General features: G+C 38.9%; 2 protein-coding genes across 3 annotated transcripts in view; both read right to left on the reverse strand.

The window, feature by feature from the left end:
* The window catches only part of GRAMD1C (GRAM domain containing 1C), a 63341-nt gene extending 59617 nt beyond the window's left edge, over positions 1-3724 (reverse strand). Inside the window, exons 1-2 of one of the 2 annotated variants that reach the window (XM_026681806.2) lie at positions 3585-3724; positions 2435-2563 (exon numbers count right to left, since the gene is read on the reverse strand). In XM_026681806.2, the coding sequence (XP_026537591.2) occupies positions 2435-2563; positions 3585-3587 (132 nt within the window). In that variant the 5' untranslated portion in view covers positions 3588-3724. The remainder of the gene's footprint in view (positions 1-2434; positions 2564-3584) is intronic. The other variant, XM_087966410.1, reaches the window with a different exon arrangement.
* Positions 3725-11917: 8193 nt separating this feature from the next.
* LOC113421399 (phospholipase A2-like) lies at positions 11918-19863 on the reverse strand. Its single transcript, XM_087966412.1, has 5 exons — positions 19688-19863; positions 16359-16524; positions 15657-15763; positions 13147-13300; positions 11918-13021 (listed from the first exon to the last, which is right to left on the reverse strand). Exons 1-5 carry the CDS (start codon positions 19725-19727, stop codon positions 12946-12948), a joined length of 543 nt encoding a protein of 180 aa, XP_087822538.1. The 5' UTR covers positions 19728-19863; the 3' UTR covers positions 11918-12945.
* Positions 19864-20509: the final 646 nt, after the last annotated feature.

Consider the following 20509-nt stretch of genomic DNA (forward strand, 5'->3'; position numbering starts at 1 on the left):
CTTCTACCCAGTGCTTACTAACATATTAACTCTAAAAGATTGTTGCATTCTGTGATATAAACTATTTGTTATAGGAAAGCACTGTAGCAGTATTGCCCCCATTTTCCCTAGACATAACGTGTCTTTTTTAGGGCTTAAATCTTTCCCGTCAAGTTTAGATCTTTCCATTTTGTTTCTCACTAACTGCTTAGTTGCTTTCAGTCCATCGGCTATTACTTCAGCTTTGCTTTGCTTTACAAACCTGTGAAGTTCATAAAAGTGAGGATTGGCTATAAGTTACTTTTTTATCACTACTGTAACTGCAAATAATTGTTAAATGAGGTAGAGTTGCTAAACAAGGATTATCCGCAAATCTATCCAACTCTGCTTAGGTACAAATGAAGGATCAGCTAAGAAAGACTTATTCTGCTACTTACAACGCTTTCCAGCTATTTGTCTGAAACAAGATGGTATACCATCTGATGTTTATAATTTTCTGTCTCCTTCCAAACATGCAGGTATGTATGGTCTATTCATGTTTTGTTAAATTTAAAACTACCATTCTTGGAATTTCATACCTTGACAAATAGATTTCTCTTAACTTCTCAAATGCCTCTCCTTACCAAAATGTTTAGATTTGGAAATATATCCAATTCTTTTATAGTGGAGATTAACACAAATATGCCTACTTCTTGTAGAAATATCTATCTATTACTTTAGCAATTCCTTAAAACATTCATTTTCTCTGTTCCAATAATTTCTCTAGTTTGTTGCTGCTTGAAAAATATTTAAAGGTCTATTTTTATTTTTGCAGATGCAGAATTGCATTTCAAAGCTTTACCTTCCAAGAACTAAAGATGAAGTAGCGAATGCCATGACATTGTGAAAGTAGGATCAAATTTGATGCCTTTTAAAGGCTGGGCTTTTTAACAAAAGGTGGTCTTAACCCTTGTTGAGATATATGGTATTGATTTGTTTTTTCAATTCTGCCAAAATGAAAAAAATCAATATAATTTTGAAAGGGTTTGAGGAACAAAATATACATTTTAAACATTGCACAGGCTTAAGGCAACCACTTTTCCCCTTAAAATATTTTCTTTCCAACATTAAAAAAAACAAAACCTAAAAAGTAAGCACCACTCAGTTCAAGGGTGTTCTTGGAGCCCAAAGAGATCCTGGGATCCATATCCTGCTAACTCCTGTTCTGTTCTTCAACTTAACATTTCTTGCAATATAATCCTTGTCCCCATATGGCTTTGAGCGTGTTCAGCTCTTTAATTTGTTCACAAATTAAAATTACCTTCATTTTTTAAGTTCTGTTAGTGCCTTCTATTAATTATTAAGTAATCTTTAAGGGTTTTTAAATATGCTGTGAAATTTTGTTTTAGTTTAAATAACCTCCAAATATTACCCTCTTAATACCCTCTTAATTCTCCTTTTCAGTGGAGGTTTACTTCTATTTCACTGCCAGGGACATTTTGTTCTGAAGTCTCTTTACCAGTTGGCTATATTGTGTCCCCAGGGGTCACCCAACCATGATAACTTATATAAAAATGAATCTCAAAATCAAATGGTAGACAACTCAATAATGTGATTCTCCTTACTATGATACAGGTATTTCAAAATTAAATCTCAAGTTCAGGGGAGTGGATCATTCTATATACAGTATCTAAATTTGCAAATATAAAAATAGATGCTAACACAAAGTAATAAAAAGAAAAAAGATACAAAGAAGTAGCTTCCAATCTTTACAGCAATTAATGGTACAATTATAAATTTATCTCTTGCAATGGAGTGTAACATAGTGTGCTTAAAATTATAACCTCAGCATTAATGTGTATGTTTGATTCATTTCAGGTACAAACTGTACAGTTGTCCATAAATTCCAGTGACACGGAATATAAGAATACCTATTCAGAAGTTAATTCCAATTCCTAGTATCTAAAACATGCAGCCCAAACATGTGGCCAATAGTCACAAGACAAGAAAGACTCATATTGGTCGAGAGATTAAGGCACCAGGATACAAACTGGGAGACTGAGTTGTAGTTCTATCTCTAGTTTAGACAACAAAATTGCCTGGATGACTGGGTAAGTCAATCTCTCTCAGCCCAATGCTCCTCACAGGGTTGTTGTTGTGGGAAAAATAATAAAGGTGGGATAAAAAAATCTAAAATAAAAAGCAATATAAAACAATAAAGGTAAATTAGTAGGAAAACAACACCCAGTCTCCCATCTCTCTAGAGTAGCCATCTTAAACAATGACTTGATATAAAATATAACAGTGAAATTATTCCTCAGTTTCTCAACAAAGAGACACACTAATATATTAAATATTACTAAGTTTACATTTTCTCCAAAGCAGAGAAAAAGATTGACTTAATTAAACAGCTTAAAAAACACACATCCTTGAATAAGAAAACACTTCTCTAATCTGAGGGAGAATCTGAATTTACCCAGAAGGTCCAATCTGTGTTCCAGTTATATGGAGATGTGGGGTGCATTTTCTCAGTGCAAACACTAAGATTTTCTTCTGAATCCACCAGTACTTGGCTGATGAGGCCATGATCTGCTTCATGAAGGGCCTGGTAAACAAGGAATATCATTGGTATTTTAATAAGGCAAAGGTAAAAATCCAGAAGTCCTAAAGCCCCGGGGCGTTTCCAAACGTTTTTTTAAAAAAAAACTTTAAACAGACCTTGAAATGAGAGACTTAAAGAATAAGCATCCCTTTCTCCCTAGGTTAGAGCATTGAATGGGTTTTTCTTCTCTAGTTCAATGCATTTTATTATTCTTGCATATAATCAACCATCTACTAAGTTATGTATTTTAATTGCTTTCCACAATAAAATCTTCAATTTTATTTTTATTTTTTTGGTACACATTGAAAGGTTTTAATAGTTTATGGTATTATCAGTTTAATAAGTGAAATAAACAGCTGAAGAAATATGTTTTCGAGACTCCATGTTGTTTTGGACAATCCAAAGCTAAAAGGGTGTGGACATATATCTATTCACAAACCATAGTTTTACATCCCCCCAAAAGGAGATATTTTACATGTACCAGTTAAGCTTGCAAAACCTTTAGAATCAAAGTATTCTAAATCACATCATAGCCTTTACTTTAAGAGTAAAGTAACAAAAGTACAACCTGGCAAAACCTCTGCATTTTTGGCAAGGCAAGAAAGGCCCAAGGAATTCTTCCCATTCCCCATCTGACTGATGACAGAAAATCTGCCCCTTTTTAAATATGCACCGTTTTCTTTAGTTCGTTATGCTACACATTCAGAAGGGAGGGGTGAATGAGAGTCGAGGCCGCGGCCAACGGGACAAGAAAAGTTTGGGCGATCCTAGCCAGTGACGGGAAAAGCGATGAGAAACAACTTTCCGCCTTTTTCTTTTAGGTCTCCGCCACTTTTTCAGCAACCGTCGCCGGGAGACGGAAACGCAGCAGCGGGCAGAGGGCGACTGAGAAGAGAGACTTCCCACCTGGCATATCCAAAGACCGTCAGTTGTTTTTATTGTACGCTAAACTTTAAACCCAGCTACCCATAAAAAGATGAGGAGTGCGGGGGAGGGGGGAGAGGGGGAATATCGCGCCTCTTACCATGGAGAAGAGAAGGGTGCGATCCGCAAGCGGACCCGAGCGCCATTCGCTCGCAACGCTTCTCTTCCCCGCAGCTTAAAGGGCCAGCAGCACCCAAGCAACCACGAGCGACCACGCATGAGCTCTCTCGGCTGAAGACCAGCAGGAAAGCACAACTGCACAAAAAAGATTCCTGGGCTCTTCTAGCGTCCCGGATGCCTGCCCCGGGAACATGATCTGGAGAGAAGGTCCTGTGTGAGATGGGCCGGAGGCATATTTAATAAATATTGCCACTGAGTCTGAGCAGACCATAGAATTAAAATCAACCTGGAAGTTCTCCTTTTTTTATTTTGAAAAAGCAAGGAACGTAAGTGTACATCTTTTTATCCATACCCAGTTTTTTAAAAAAATATTTTCTTGTTTTTCTGTCTTTCTTTTTTTACTCGTTTAGTAAATTAGTAAAATTTAAATTCATCATTTTCAAGTGGCTGTCCTTGGTGCAACATAATAAAGGAGAGTTGGGACTCAGCAACAGGTGAATTCTAGATTGAAGTTGGTTGTTTACAATCTACCAGTAGTAGTGAAAAGAATATTTCTGCATGTTATTGTGTTTCATAGTGTTGGAAGAAATGTCCATCTGGGTTCAGTTCCAAGTGGGAAGAAAGACACTGGAAACATGGAGACTGCTTGGAAGGATGGTTTTAATGGTGGACAGGACCACATTGAGGTCCTGGGCAAAAAGAGCACATGGGTGAAAGAGGGAGAGATATTTGTAACCTCTGTTGGGCTTTGAACTTGCTTCTTGTTCCTGTGGCAAGAAATGCATCCTGATTAGTTGTCAGACTCCCATGGGGCCATGCAGGGGTAGCTTTGTAGGTTGTCTTGAGTCCCAGGCTTGGTTGAATCTTGTTGGGTAATGAAGGGGCTTTGGGCAATTTCTATTATGGCTTAATCCTTTGTCCTTGTTTGGATCTGAGTGAGGGCTAACCCCATCACCATGAAGCTGAAGGTCTTTTGTGTTGTAGATAAGATGTCTTTTGTCTTTCTGGGGCTATTAACAAAGGTGGGGGCCGCTTTCCAAGAGCATATTTCTCCTTTTCTCATCCAGGGAGGTATAATATTCTGCCTTTTTAATATTTCCCAGAATATTTCATTTTTCTAGCAGAAGGGTGAGTGCTAACTCTCTACAATAGCAAATTAAATTTGCCCTCACACTTCATTTAAGCATAGTTAACCAAACAATTGTTTACCCAATCCATTTACCATCATTTGTTCATCATGGCCTGATTATTCTTTGATTGCTTTTTTGGAAAGAAGATGGGTTTCTTTGCTCTGGGTAGTTTATGGACTATTTGGTTCCAGATGAAACCCATTTTTCACCCTGAGGATCTGGTGGCCTGTTTAACTGAGGCCTTAGTTTTGCCCTGGAATGGGCAGGTGACAAGGGCTTTGGATTGGATTGCTGCCATGCTACGTCTGCCTGTGTCAATCCAAGCATGTTCCTTAGTTTTCGGAACAAATCTAGAAGATAAACCAACAGAGATGCCTAGAGTGTCATTGAAGGAAGACAGTCACTGAATCCAATCAGCGTGTATAAGGTATGCCCATATTAGGGATTTTGTTGTGGTGACAAGTTCAGCAAAACCTATTTTTCCATTTTCACTATCCAGAGATATCTACCGTATCCAGCTGTATTTTTTAAGGTGACTCATTCATTAGTATGGAGGGATGGATCACAGGACCATCTTCTGGGTTTCTGTGAAGAATATCCTAGGTACCTGGTAGGTTAAGTTTCTCAAATTCGCCCAGAGTTAGACTCAGACTGGGCAGTTCTAGCTGAGATGATAAAATAGTAGTCTTGGTTCACTAGCTGAGAAAAGTTTGACTGTGTGATTCCTGAGGAACTGGCAAGATCCTCAAGACTGTTAACATGGCCACCTATTGGTTAGTGAAAGCCTCCCAGAAGATAAGTGATTGGGTCCATTATATAGTTACAGCTTCTTTTAAAGATGGGGAAGTATATATCCTCAAGAAGCACACACTGAATCCAATGGCTCTTGACAAATTTTGTCCAGGTTTAAACCTCTTCTTTCTGACAAAAGTTTGAAAAGAACATAGTCAATCTGTAGCTTCAGAGAACCCTGGAATAAATGGATAGACCGTTTTTGTTGAGTTTTAGGTTGGAACATAATGTGGAGATTGTACTGTCTGCATTTGTGGTGATGGTTCTTCTCCTTTCTCCATATTAGTTTCAATCCATACTGATAGGATGGAAATGATAGAATTCAAAGCCATTTAATGTATTAATGGAATGCCACAGGACTCAATGTTCTTACCCCTACATGATATTGCTGAACAATGTCATCCATTGGTTTAGAGGCATCAACAGTATGCCAATTATACTCAGATGTTTTTTCCAAATCAAGGCTGGCCAAGGGTACAAGTTTTTGTTCCAATGCCTGAAAGCTGTCAGGGTCTGGATGGGAAGGAGCAGGTTCATATCCAACCCTAATAATGACTACGGGTGTAGGTTAGATTTGGGGAATGTTCTCCCTTAGTTCTGATTGGGAGTCACACTTCTCCTTTCAGGGCTGATGTACAATTTAGGATTTTTCCCAAATTGCAAGGCAGGATAGGAGAAAAAGGTTAAGATCTATTGTCAGTATCTTTATGCAGGTTTTATTGTATGGGTTTTATGAAGTTTACTAATAATTGAACAAGGCATGGTGCTGCATTTTTATTATTCAGCACACCACACTTAGGGCTAGCTGAAGAAAAAGGGTGTTACATAAATAATGTGCTAACCAGCCTGAGATGATTTTAACAAGATCTTAAAATAACAAACAGTATTTAAATACTGTTTAAATATTTGTATTTGCAGCGTTTTGCTGCTCTCATTTTCTATCAGGGGTGGGATTCTACTTGGTCGGACTGGTTCTAAAGAACCAGTTGTTATGATTCTGCACAGTTCGGAGAACCGACAAATCACGCCACTGGCTGGTCCCGGCCCTCCCCGCCCACTCACTCCTTAGCTGGCATGTGTGCCATCCAACTTGCCTGCCTTGTGCCTTCACCTAATTTTTGGTAAGTTGTTATTTTTCCTCCCCCCCCCCCCCCAACCATCAGCTGTTCCAACTATCAACTGTGATATTTAGATTAGCTAGAAAACAGAAAATCATTGGATTTCTTGCTTTCTAGCTAATCTAAAAGCAGAGCTGAACCTTCCTTAGGACTGAAGTTTCTATTTTTCAGTGCAGACTCAGGCAATAAATTGCAAAAAGGTAGATCTCTGGGTGAATCTGTGATTCTGGGAGCAACTCAATCTGCCTGCCTGATTTGGCTGATTTTGGGTAAAAGTTGCTCTTTTTTTAATAAAAAATTCAATATTTACATAAATATTTAGAATATTTACATACAAGCCACGCCCAGCCAGCCTCATGACCAAGCCATGACCAGCTAGCAAGCCACACCCATCCAGTCATGTGACCACTAAGCCACACCCACAAATTAGACCATGCCCACAGAACTGGTTGTTAAGAAATTTGAATCCCAACCCTGCCTTCTGTGAATGCATTATGGCTAGAATATCAAAGCTGATGTTCACAGTTTTATCAAAAAATGTGTTGCCAGAAGTTTCTCAAGTCATAAGTTTCTGTGTCTGTGAATTAATTGAATTTAATAAAAATACTGCAAATATAAATCTAGACCTGAAATACTGGCATTTGTTCAAAAGGGGAAAATAAGGTTATAAAAATGAACGTAAAAGTAAATAAAGTGCTGTTTTGAGGGTGAAGGTTCGTTCTGCGAACTTGTTGGTTGGTTTCTGAACGTTTCATTACCAGGCTAGGTAACATCTTCAGCAGAGTTTAGGGGATGCCAGTATCAGTGTCCTTCTGTTGTTTCTGTTTTAGCTATTATATTGACATAAATTCCAAACTAACCATAAGTTCCTATGCACTGTACTAGAATAATTCACATGTTGCACTATACATGAGTCATGAATCATGACATACTATAAGAACCTGTGGAGAATATCAGAGGAATATGAATTCCTGTATGTGAGCTTCTGTGTGGTCAACTTCAACTGATTTTAGCAGCCCAGTATATGGATTTTAAAATAAGCCATGTCTGCTACTTATTTCTTTGAAAAGTGCTGTGAGCTCAGCAAGAATGGCAAAAGCTATGTTTCCACAGGTGACACAATAAGCTCAAGTGAGAAACAAGTGAATCAAGATATAATAAAGTGGGATTAGCTGTACCTTAAGTATTTATTTATTTAATTTATATTGCCGCCTTGAGGCGGCTTACCCAATGTAAAATCATATTTAAAACAAAAAATAAAAACAATAAAAACTAACAAAAAGAATCAAATAAATTAATAAATACAATAGAACAAAATCTGGAAAAATAAAATAATCGCCCCCCAACTCCCACCCACCCCGCCCTGACGACAGCAGATCACACTAGCCATTTGATGGGCTCCATCCTGCTCTGGGTTCCCCAGGCCCACTGGCAAAACCAGGTCTTCAGTGCCTTCCGAAAGAGTGCTAGAGTGGGGGCCATTCTAATCTCTGGGGGAATGATATTCCAGAGAGAGGGAGCCACCACGGAGAAAGCCCTTCTTCTGGGTCCCACCAGGTATTTCTCCCTCAGAGATGGGACCCACAACATTCTTTGCCTCCCCGCTCTAATGGGTCAGGTAGATATGACCAACAAGAGACATTCCCTCAGATAATCTGGTCCCAAGCCATGAAGGGCTTTAAAGATGACAACCAGCACCTTGAATTGCACCCGGAAGCAAATTGGCAACCAATGCAGCTCCTGCAGGAGAGGTGACACATGTGCACACCAGGGTTTGCACAAAACCAAGCAGCCACTGCATTTTGCACCAACTGGAGCTTCCAGAAGATCTTCAAGGGCAGCCCCATGTACAGCGCATTGCAATAATCAGGACGGGAAGTGACTAGGGCATGAGTGACTGTGAATAGGGACCAGGAAAGGCCATAACTAGTGCACAACCTGAAGTTGCGCAAAGGCCACAACCGCCACCTGCTCTTCGATCAGGAGTCTTGAGTCCAGGAAAACCTTAGATTATGCACAGGGTCTGTTTGGGATAAGACCATCTAAGACCAAAGGTGGCAATTCTCCCTGAGACAACGAATCCCAAACTCAGAGCCACTCAGTCTTGCAAGGGTTTAGTTTTAACCTGAAATAGCCCTTTTCAAGCTGCGTGCTTCAAAAGTATGGAAAGTACAACTCCCAGAATTACCTTTCAGAGTGAGATCCAGAATTTTTTTGTCTTTACCATCCCAATCTGCCTGAAGAAAGGGAGAGGGGGTGGCCTGCTTGCTTGGGAATGCCGGAGCTGGTAGTTCAGCAGCAGTCCGGAGCTAACGGTCTAACGGGAAGGCTCCCCAGTGGCTTATATTCAGGGTATTACTGCAATGTTTGCCTGAAGGTGCTGGACCTTGGTAGCTGTCATGGGCGATCCGAAGATGCTTGGCAGGCAGCCACGTTGAGTTCAGGGTAGTCCTCTGAGAGACTGGCCACCAGAAGATGGTGCTGTTACATCAACGTAGTCACAATAGGACTGGGTATCTCCACCAAGTGGCAGTTAGTGATAGAAACCAGCGCCTGGCGCAGCTGCCTTTGTAAAAAGCCCGCAGAATTTCTTTGCTTGAAAGTTCTTATTGCTCCCCCAATCAATGAAGGGCTCTGCTTAATGATTGTATTGCTGATCCCATTTGTGGTCACTACATGAAGATTGCATGCACCTTATGGGTATTTTTGTTTATACTGCGTTTTTCATAACCTTACCAGAATGGTTATGTTCCAAATCTTTTGTAGTCAGTCATTCTGCTAAAAGAATAATTCTAACTTAAATTGGTTTTGTTGTGATATGCATTTAGGATGTCATAGTGGTGCCAGCTGATATATTTGAGCAAATTAGAATAATCTTCATTTTCATTGGGTTTACTCCATTTAAGCTTCACTGAGTATCTATATCCCGGAGTACTTTTAATCTGCTGATAAACTGTCAGAACTCCTGCTTGTTGAATGATCTATGCACAGTAATTGTCTTTATCACAGACTGCAATATTACTACCTGAAAAATTTATATTGCAGCAGTCCATTCATTATAAGGGATCCTAATTAGAATCCTATATATTTTGCATGAGGCAATCTGTAACCACTATATACTGCTGTTTGGCCGGATTCAAGTTTCTAACTTTGTTCTTCAAAACTAAGGGTAACTGGCAATCTTTTTGAATTATATTTCTTCAGTGTCTAGAGGAGCCACATAAAAAAAAAAGAGAAAGGTAGAACCAAGAGAGAAACATCTTGAGAATCCTTTCCAGCTAAACGGTTGCTTCCTTCCTATCTCCATATTTGTCTCCTTTTCTCCACCCATAATTTCCTCCTCCCTCACCTGCCCTACCCTCACCACATCTTCCTCTTCCTGCCAGTGTCATCATCCACTGCTCTTCCTGTCACTTTGTTCTGTTTTATATATATATTGCAGGTGTCAGGTCTTCTTGGTGGTTGGCAACACCTTGTGTTTTGAGTTACTGAATCCCCTGGACTCACTTAAAATCTTGCTATTCCACAGAGGATTTGGATCTAATGGAGTATGGGCTACATTGCAGTTGGTATAACACTGTGGAGGATTCCCAAGAGAAAGATGATTTGGCAATTATAATAATATTCTATCAGTAGGGCTAACAGATTTGAGCTGCAAAAGTCTTGTGAGGATTAGATACAAGGAAAGAGTTACAAAAACAAACAGATCTGATTACCCTAGCTATAGATCACTGGATTACCAATAAATGTGTCCCAATTCCAATCTTGGATTGGGAGGGAAAGGTTGATCATGTAGAACAGGAGTCTCCAACCTCCAATCCACGGCCTGTTGAAAGTGGCCTGCGCAAACGGTGGGCAAGCATGCAAAGTTCCATTTGCACAAACGACATACATGTGCATGAAACTATCTCTTGCTACACTGCTGGTCCACAAAGTCAGAGAGGAGGTTGGGGACTGCTGATGTAGAACTTGTTAAATACAATAGAATTCAAATGATTAACCCAGTTAGTTTGTCAGTTGTGTGCTTGACCAATGAGAAAAGGGATTTTGATGCAGTAAAGCAGTGTTCCCCAACCTTTCCAGCTTTGCGGACTGGCAGGGGGGGAGAGGGGATGGTTCCATATGAGTGGCAGGTGAGCACACACACACAGCTCCATTTGAGTGGCCACTTCCATGGCTTGAGGGTTGGGGACCCCTGCAGTAAAGACTTGGCGGTAATCTTGTGTAAGATTGTGGTGTTTATGAGACAGAAGTACTTTCCAAAAAGATGGGTGCCTTTGATCAAGCTAGTGTGATTGCTTACTACTTTCAAGAGATCTGACAATGTTAGTAGCAGGTCAGGTGAAGCATATGTTTTTAATTTTAAGCAATGGCTTGTCAATATGGATGAAAACATAATGGCTTTTTAAAATGTATAAGTTAATAGTTATGTTACAGACTGAAAATCTGAGTGGGAAACCAAGTAAGTGGTTTGAGAGGAAAGGGACAGAAGAAGGAAGAAGGAATAAGGACTGCACCCCTACTACTTCTCTTCAGAGTATCCTCTCCTGCCATTGCATTTCTGACTACAGTAGCAATCAGGGCATTTTTATAGATGGACATTCAATTCTGTGCTATGCAAGTTACTATTTACACATTGTATAGGGCTGTGATGGTGAACCTATGGCACGCGTGCCAGAAGTAGCATGAGGAGCCTCTTCTGCCGGCACATGAGAGGTCACCTGGAAGAGCGCCACTATGCATGCACGCACACTGCCCACCCACCAGCTAATTGTCGGGTATTTGGTGCATATGCACGAGGGGTGGGGTATGCAGGAGATGCACATGCACTCACAGAGATACATGGTGCTCATGGGGGATTGTGCATGCATGTGCAGGTGGAGGGGGGCATGTGAGCGAGCGTGTGCAATTTTTGGCACGGGAGCCCAAAAAGGTTAGCCACCACTGGTATATGGCAAATGTAGGAAAGGTGGGGAAGAGGACAATATAACTTTCTGAAGAGTATTTCAGTTTCAGATTAGAGCCAAACATAAATACACACTTTGTGTCACATATTGATAGCTGTGGACTGGGATATTTTACAGAGGTAAACTGAAAAAAATGGGAACAATTCTGCATGAATCAGCAATGATTGCAATGATCATCTGCAAAAGCAATCTCATTTCTACCTGGGGAAAAGGCTTGAGCCGAATAGTCAAGCAGTAGAAAGCACATTGATGTGAAATGGTGATATATATGATAATGTGGTCATGCAAATGCTGCCAAAAACATCAGTTTAAAATATGACCGTTTATTGACAGTTTATTAAGTGCATACAAAAGCAAAAAAAGTCACATGGTATTAGGTTTAAAGAACGATATTAGGGCATGGTGGGAAAAAAATAAAATTGGATAAAGCCAGTGTGAGAAATATGCCTGAAAGAAAGATTTATTTATTTATTCATTTCCTGCCTTATTTATTTTTGTAAATAATTCAAGGTGATGAACACACCTAATAGTTTTTCAGCCTATCTTTCCTAATTTCACAATAAAGATTTTAGTTAAGTACATAGAAAATAAAAATGGATCCTAGTGTTATTCTGTCAGTCAGTCATATGGACATTGCTGGATGTCAGCTACTGAAAGGCTGAACTGACATCAGTGTCTGTCATTCATATGGATTAACAGGACCACAAAAACTTAAAGAATCTATAATGGCAGTTATACCTAATAATTGTACAAATGAATTTGTTTTGGATCAGCATCCTCCTGTTTATGTTTTGACAGATGCATTGGTGACAATTGATTATTTGGTTAGATTGGCTAGGGACCTGTAGTTAAAAAGATTCTGAAGGTGCCACATTGTACCTGGCTATTTTGTCATCCTTCTGTAGATCTCTTCAGTTTCTAGTGAGCCTTCTTAAACTTACTGTACAAAACCATATCCCATGAAAAATGAATTGTTACTAGCAACTTTTCTCTTAGTTTTGCACTGAAATTACATGACAGTCCCAATTCTTTTTTTCTTTTTCTTTTGGTACTGTATTGATTTCCATTGCTATTTTATATTGTTTCTCACTTTCCTCCTTTTTTTAAAAGAAGATTTGATATTTGTATAAAATTATACTGATTTTCTAAACAGAATGGAATCATATGGTAAACATATATTTTATCATGTTAGCTTCTTAAATTGGTAGATGCAATTTAGTAACACATGTAAATGTTCATATGCACATTTTCTACAGCATATATTTCTAAATAAATAATTCTGCAACAGTGGAGCTCCTCTGTATTTGGCTGATGATCACCAAAGGGCAGGAATGCTAGGTTTCTCTGCTGCCATCAACTGGTAGTTTAGATATTTGCAGAATTCCAAAGTATGATTCATAATTCCAGAAGCTTGAAAAGTATAAAAGATTAGGAAACTTGTAGCCAGGTTGAAAAACATGCAAAAAAAGACCCTAATATTAAAAAACCCACTCAACAGTTATACCTTGTTTATTATAAAAATCTTATTAACTTACTATTTATTCCTATAGCCACATGAAGGATATATTCGGCCACAAAGATAATTTGGCCAGAAGATGTAGCGCTTATTGAATGGTGCAAATCTCCAACACCAAGCTGCTTCTTTGTCGCACTGGCAAATTATGTTTTGACATCTGTCTAGAACAGCATCTAAAAAAGGAATGAAGAAGATACTACTCTGGTTATGATGAAGTAGAGCACAAAACAAATTAGTCCTGCTTATCTATGAAACTGGCATTTATTAAGATGTATAATCTTAAAAGATAAAGGATTGTTTTGTTTGAAACTTTTTTGAACAGCTCAAAATGTTTAAAATAAAATTCATATTGTTTGAAAGCCATTTGGGACATTAAAAACAAACAAACAAAATGCATGATTGTGGATTAAAGCATTGGCTGAGTATAACAAGTATGCAGGAGTTTCACGTCATAGGTCCGCCATCATGGCACTATATCTTACAATTACCTAATGTGTATTAATGTATATGTTAAAACAATGCACTGTACACTCCATGTTCATTTTTATTTATTAAGTCCTATGTCACATATCCTCTTTTAAAACAAACATTTTTCTAGGCCTTTTTATCAGGTTGCAATTTAGAAATCAAGAGAGTCATTCTGACAGCAGTGTCTCAGCAAAGACTACTCTCCAAAAACTAAACTTCTGAGTAATATGAAGTATGAAAAAGAAAATACTTTCACTAAGTGGGCAAAGGATTCTAACCCTTGCTGCTCTTCTGTCCCCCCCCCCCCCCCCCTCCCCCAAAATCCGGGGTAGGGGTGAGGGAAAAATTTATTAAACCAGTTTTTAGGGGGGGGGTGGGGGGGGGGGGGGGTTTTTGGGGGGGGGGGGGGGGAGGGGGGGGGGGGGGGGGGACCCCCCCTCCCACAACCCACCCCCCCGGGGGGAACCGGGTGTTAAATTTTTTTAATCCACTACTAATAAAACTGTAAATAGTCATGGTACTCTGTGCAATGGCACAGTGGTTAGAAAGCAGTATTACAGCTAATTCTGCCCACAGACAAAACTTTGATCCTGACCAGCTCAAGGCTGACTCAGCCTTCCATCCTTCTGAGATCAGTAAAATGAGGACCCAGATATTTGGGGGCAATTTGCTGACACTGGAAACAGCTCAGGAAGTGCTGTAAAGCAGGGGTCCCCAACCACCGGTCCGCGGACCGGTACCGGTCCGCGGAACAAGTCCTACCGGGCCGCTGGTTGCTGGGCGCCGCCATCTTTTTGATGAAAAAGTGCTTCCGGTGAGCTTTTCCGGTAGAAAGCCATTTCTACCTGGAAAAGCTCACCAAAAGCTAAGGCTGCGCCATCTTTTTGATGAAAAAGTGCCGGTGAGGTCACCGGAAGCACTTTTTCATCAAAAAGATGGCGGCGCCCAGTTGATGCCGGTACCGGGCCGCGGTGCCCAGCTGAGGCCGGTACCGGGCCGCGGCGTCAAAAAGGTTGGGGATCACTGCTGTAAAGCACTTCAGAATAGTAGATAACTCTTAAATGCTCTTGCTCTTGCTGTTATGGTGGTTGATGATCAAGAGCTTCCCTTTAGATCGAGAAGTGTCCAAGAACAAGGGCCACAGTAGGCAGGGCTCTCTGAATAGGGCTGGGGTTTTGCAGAGTTTTCAGACCTGTCTTTTTTAAAGTTCTGTTCAGCCTATTTTGAAGCATATCTTACAATTTCAATATGTCTTGAACTCAAAGAAACAACACTGCATCACGATTTTTAGCCATCACAGTGATGGCCTGCATCCCTGAATGGCCTGCATCCCTGAAATAACTGGATTTTGCCCAGCTGGTTTATGAATTGCAGCATATAGAAATTTGTAGCAACAACACTGTTTATATATTTTGCATATTAAGATTTCTGTCTTCACCCTTCCATCTTCAAATTAACCACAGACCTTGGAAAACTGACAACATGCTACAAACAGCTTGATGAAAGGTACATGGCATTAAGTTAGCACAAGACAGTATATATCTGTATTCAATATTCAGTACAGCCATTTTCCCACCACTAGTCTATACACAAAGATTGAAACTGCTTTAAGTTAAGGTCAAAGCCCAATAGTGGCCTAGCATGTCCTAGCACCATGCTTAGCAAAATGGAAAAAAAACAAAATGATACTCTTGCTAGTAGGCATAGGATAGCAGTATATTAGTTGATCAAACCTCATTTGAATGAGTTAATTAAAATATCCAACATTAAAATCAATACCCTTTCACAATCACTTTTAACCCAGAGAAAGGTTTAATTCAATTACTATTACATTGTATTTTTATGAGCTGAATCTTCAGGCAACTATGAGATATTGTGGTAGTATTAAAGTTGTTTAAAACAGTATGCTTAGAACAGTGTTATGAATCTTTGAAGATCTCTCAAAAACCAATAGGACCTTCTGAAATTAAAGCTGAACGTTTCACATCTAGAATATCTTATGTACTTGTGCCGCTCTAAGATAAGGTATATAAAAATAATGACATTCAGGTTGTACCTTACCGCATATCACAGTATTGTTCTGACAAGCCCACTTATATCTGTCTGTTATGGGGTGACAGCCTTGTCGTTGTGCAAAGTCATAACAGCAGTCATGTCTATGGCAGCACCTTTCAGCGACAGAGAATGATTAATACCATTGATGTGAGCCCTGAACATCAAACAGAATGTGAAACTCTATCTCTAGTTGTACAGTGTTCTGGTGTGTGAGACATTTACAAGCTCAATCAAATACTTCCATGAAGCTAATTACAGTCTGGATATTTTAAGTAATTACTTCTCTGAAGTTTCTAGGAAAACACAGCAAAGGAAATTTGATGTTCATAAATATATATTGTGAACATATGTAGGGTGAAAATGTTAGTAATAATTCAAAATAAATACATTTCTAGTTCCACTGCAACAAGAGATCACATGGTCATACCTTTTGTTCTATTGCCTTTTCAATTTAGCAACATTATGATGTCATCCAGCACAATAAAGGACAGGGTTTATATGAATCATATCATGTTACTGTTCCGAGTACTCAGTTATTTTGTTACTTGGTTTCCTTTTTCTTATCTCATGATACCATTATTTTTCCATATATAACTGTCTCAAAGTAAATTTGACCTCATTTAAAATGTATTAAACAGAGTGGGATTAATTCAGTTGAAGAATGTAACGGGAATACAAACTTAATAGAGAAAGAAGTGGCGTACATACCAATCTGTTTCATCCTTGGGCCATCCTCTTCCTCCTGGACCACAATAGCATCCGTAACCTACATAGGCTAAAGAAAATCGGCTGGTACCACATTTTAGGGCTCTGTATAATTCAATGAGTCCTCTTTTATTCACAAAATGGTTTTTTCCAAGAACACCATTCCATACTGCAAAGGCAGAAATTGAGATTTTACTACATAGGAGTAGTACCATCCAATAGTTACTTTATCTCTTTTCACACAATCTGCTTCTGCATTAATATATACATTATATTGTGTTTGGCTGGAGCATTGGACAGCTGTTAGAAAGAAGAGGGAGTTTAGATTAAGCTTTGGGTTGGTGTACCCCTCAATATTGCTCAAGGTTTCAAGCAAGCCTGCATGCAGAAAGTTGCACAGCAACACTGCTATTTTGGAGGAACCAACTTCTTTTTTCCCCATGCAATAGCTTTCAACAAACTGCCTTCTGTGCTAGATAGTGAAAGATGAATAGGGTTTTGAAGGCACTTCTTATAGGCTATATGAATATACTGTTTATGTCAAAACATTTGCTATGAACTAGAGGTATTAATTTTAGGCTGCGCAGGTGTCAAGAAAAATGAAAATTAAGACCACGTTGGGAATACAGCAAATGAATGGAACACAACAAAGTAAAAAGGGCAAGCTTTCAACCTTCTGATTTAAACAGAATTCTTTGCTGTTTATCTTGGGCATATTTTCAAAACAAAAACAAAACTACAAACTGAAGAATTGTTTTAAAATTATGTTGCTCTTTTTCCCAGAAGATTTCTTGACTATGAAATATGCATGCCTGAAAATATTATATTTTATTTTTATTACACAGTATTCAACCTTAACTATAAAACTGAATACAAATATGTGACTTTATTGTAAGAAGAAAATTAAAAACTTAGTAGCGATTTCAAACTCTACGTCATAACAGGCAGGCATACGCTTAAAGAGAAGCACTCTACTTCTACTTCTAATATACAGTACAAAGATTAAAGTGTGTGTGTGTGTGTGTGTGTGTGTGTTGCAGAATTGCTCAAGTCACAGAAAAAAAACCTTCTATCTCATTGATAGAAAAATACATATGTTTGTGTATGGGTGTGCATAGAATCTCAGAGCCTAGGGAAAAAAAATCAATAGAAGTTTATTTTCAAAAGTTTATTATCAACATTAAGATAAGCAAAGTGATAAATTATTAGTACTGAATTCAATCTGTGAATATTTACAGATTGCAAATTTGGCCCCAAAGAAATTAGAGTAAAAAGAAACTAAGGGTGAATTTCATCTTTTTTTATTGATTCCTGCCACCCATCAATTAAATTCAAAACCAAGTATCATTTCAAAATAGTTTCAGTCACATTTTATATCCTATGTATGGTTTCAAAATTGGCTATTGTATTACAGTATTTATTCAGCAAGGCAGTTTTGCTGAATCCTTAGAAGTTTAAAAATGCACAGAAAGCCTTGTGTTTTCTTTTACCTGGAAAGATTATTACATAGGCTCTTAAAAAAATATTTGGAATTGTGTTGGATTATATGGGTTCTTATAATCTCAGCTTTCTTAACTCTGGAGTTTGGACTGATGTATTTTAAAATCCATCAGTTTAAGAATCTTCTAGTAATTTAAAATACTTTGTGTTCTTGGTCTTTTATTTTTAATTATTAAACTTATATGTCACCCATTTTCTCAGAGGCAAGTCTGGGCAGCTTACAATCATTCAATTAATATGCAGTATAAAACATTAAAACAAAAAGTAGGGATCTTAAATTTAGAACTTAAATTTAAAATTCAGTTAAAATAAAATTGACTAATATTGAGAAGGAAGGAGTAAAGTGCGTACAGGGAGGATATTATCTAATCCATTAGCCACTTCCAAAATCCCATACTCCCATTGGGTCTCAGGGCCAGTTGGCACAGCAGGTCTTCAAGGTCTTTCAGAAAGCCAAAAAGGTGGGCTTGAATCTCACCTCAGGGGGCATGATATACATAGGGTGGCAGCTATGACAGACCCTTTCACCCGAAATTCCTTCACTGACAGGATTCACAGTATGCGCCTTCTACCAGCACTGGCGGGGTGGGCTAGTCCCATCAGGGTGAGCCAGTTCCTTAGATAGCCAGAACCCATGTCATGAAGGGCTTTAAATGTGATAACCAATACCTTGAATTGAACCCAGAAGCAAACCTGCAACCAGTGCAGCTTGCGGAACAGCAGTGTAACATGGGTCACCCTATGGCAGGGGTGTCATGTGCTGGCCACACCCATCCCTGGTTTAGCGAAAAGCGGAAAGTCACAATAAAAAGGGGAAAGTCACAATACGTCACGACGTGAATTTGACACCCCTGCCCTAGGATCCCGAGAACTGCCAATACAGCTATGTTCTGCACCAGCTGAAGCTTCCAGAGTCTTCAAAGGCAGCCCATGTAAAATACACTGCAGCAATCCATGTATGAGATGACGAGGGCTTGAATGACTGAGTACAGGTACTCCCAGTTCAGGAAAGGGCACAACTGATGCACTACACAAAGTTCTACAATGGGCCTCTTAGCCACAACTGCCAGCTGCTCATTAAGCAGGAATCATGAGTCTAGGAGAATCCCCAGATTGTGCATTGGGTTTGCCTGGGGGAGTGCAACCTCATCCAGAACTAAAGATGTTAAGGTCCCAGAACTAGAAGCTCTGCATCTTACAGGGTTTATTAATCTGCATGCAAGTTCTGTATTGTGAAACCAATGCCTGTAATGTCATTATTTAAATCAACATGAATTTTTCTGCTGACATTTGTTTACTTCATTTCAGCCAACACATGAAATAAACTTTTCTACAAAAACATCACTGTAGGAAGATGGAAAAATGGGTACAGTAATATTTAAAGAGTCACCAACGCATAAAGGTGGAAGATATGTTCATCTATGAGAATTGTTATTTGCCCTTGTGCTGAAATACCTATTGAACTAGTTCCACCAAAGAAGTTTTAATTGTCTAACAATACATTTAGGTGTGACACCCACTTAACTGGAATATATATAATCTTCAAGATACAAGTCTTTATCTCTGTTTGCAGGTTTTCACACAAATGAAACAAATGTACCTATTCTTTTATTATTTAAAGGTTCAAACAAGTCATTATGATATCATTGTTTTCATGACTGAGGACAATATGAAAAAGTGTGCTATCCATGTCTTCCTTGCTTCACTTGAATACAGAAATTTAAGACTCATATAATACACTGTCAGCATTAAGTGAGGAAAACAGAAGGGAAAAAGATCGGCATTTCTTTCAGACCGGCATCTACCATATTTAACATTTCATTTGCACTCACCTGCCTGAAACAGCAGCAGTGTCATCAACCGGCGTTCCATGTGGAGATTGTATCACTCCACTGTATCTGCACACCTCCAGTCTGTTTAGACTCTCTCTGCAGTTCTGCTGTCAAACTGAGCCAAGCAATGGGTGTGTATACACAATCTTACTGGATTGCTCCTTTATAGTCTACTCTCAGAACACTCTGCTAAACAAATAATTCCCTCAACACTGTTCAACTATTTACAAAGAGTACATTACTATTACTGTTAATCTTCTCCCCACTCCTTCTCACCCATCCCCTCCCACTTGACTGTTTCCTAGTATGATTTGATTGTTTGATTGTACCCTATGACTATCATTAAGTGTTGTACGTTATGATTCTTAATAAATGTACCTTTTCTTTATGTATACTGAGAGTATTTACACCAAGGTAAATTCCTTGTGTGTCCAATCACACTTGGCCAATAAAGTATTCTATTCTAAATGAATGAATTCATAAATTTCAAACACTTCCTTCTGAGCAGAGAGATCAGTATTGAGCAGCTGGAGGAAGGACAGTTCTTGATGGCAGGACTTCTATTTGCAGATTGTTCCTTTCATCAAGTCTTGATAAAAAGAAATTTGACTGAATCCGCTGGACAGTTTGATATATTACAACTGCAAAACTGGTGTTCTTTTCCTAAGCTTTTGTTTGCAGTCCCTAACTGACCTCACCATTTGTTTCATAGATCTTAGTGTTAAAGACTTACTTCTGTAACTGGTATTGGCAGCATTTAAACTAAAGAACTATTAAAATAAAATCCTTTGTCTTAATGCTTGAGATTTTAGCAAGCTGTTT

This window comes from Notechis scutatus, chromosome 5 (assembly GCF_049901735.1).
Source record: "Notechis scutatus isolate UNSWTSFEM ecotype Mainland chromosome 5, rNotScu1.2, whole genome shotgun sequence".
Lineage (NCBI taxonomy): Eukaryota > Metazoa > Chordata > Lepidosauria > Squamata > Elapidae > Notechis > Notechis scutatus.

What these genes read in the sequence shown, in the direction of transcription:
- LOC113421399 (XM_087966412.1), bottom strand. Translation starts at nt 19,727, where the DNA reads ATGGAACGCCGGTTGATGACACTGCTGCTGTTTCAGGCAG. An exon ending in ACTGCTGCTGTTTCAGGCAG is followed by an intron (nt 16,525 to 19,687) that starts GTGAGTGCAAAT and finishes CTGCCTTTGCAG; the next exon opens with TATGGAATGGTGTTCTTGGA. An exon ending in GAACAATACTGTGATATGCG is followed by an intron (nt 13,301 to 15,656) that starts GTAAGGTACAAC and finishes TTCCTTTTTTAG; the next exon opens with ATGCTGTTCTAGACAGATGT.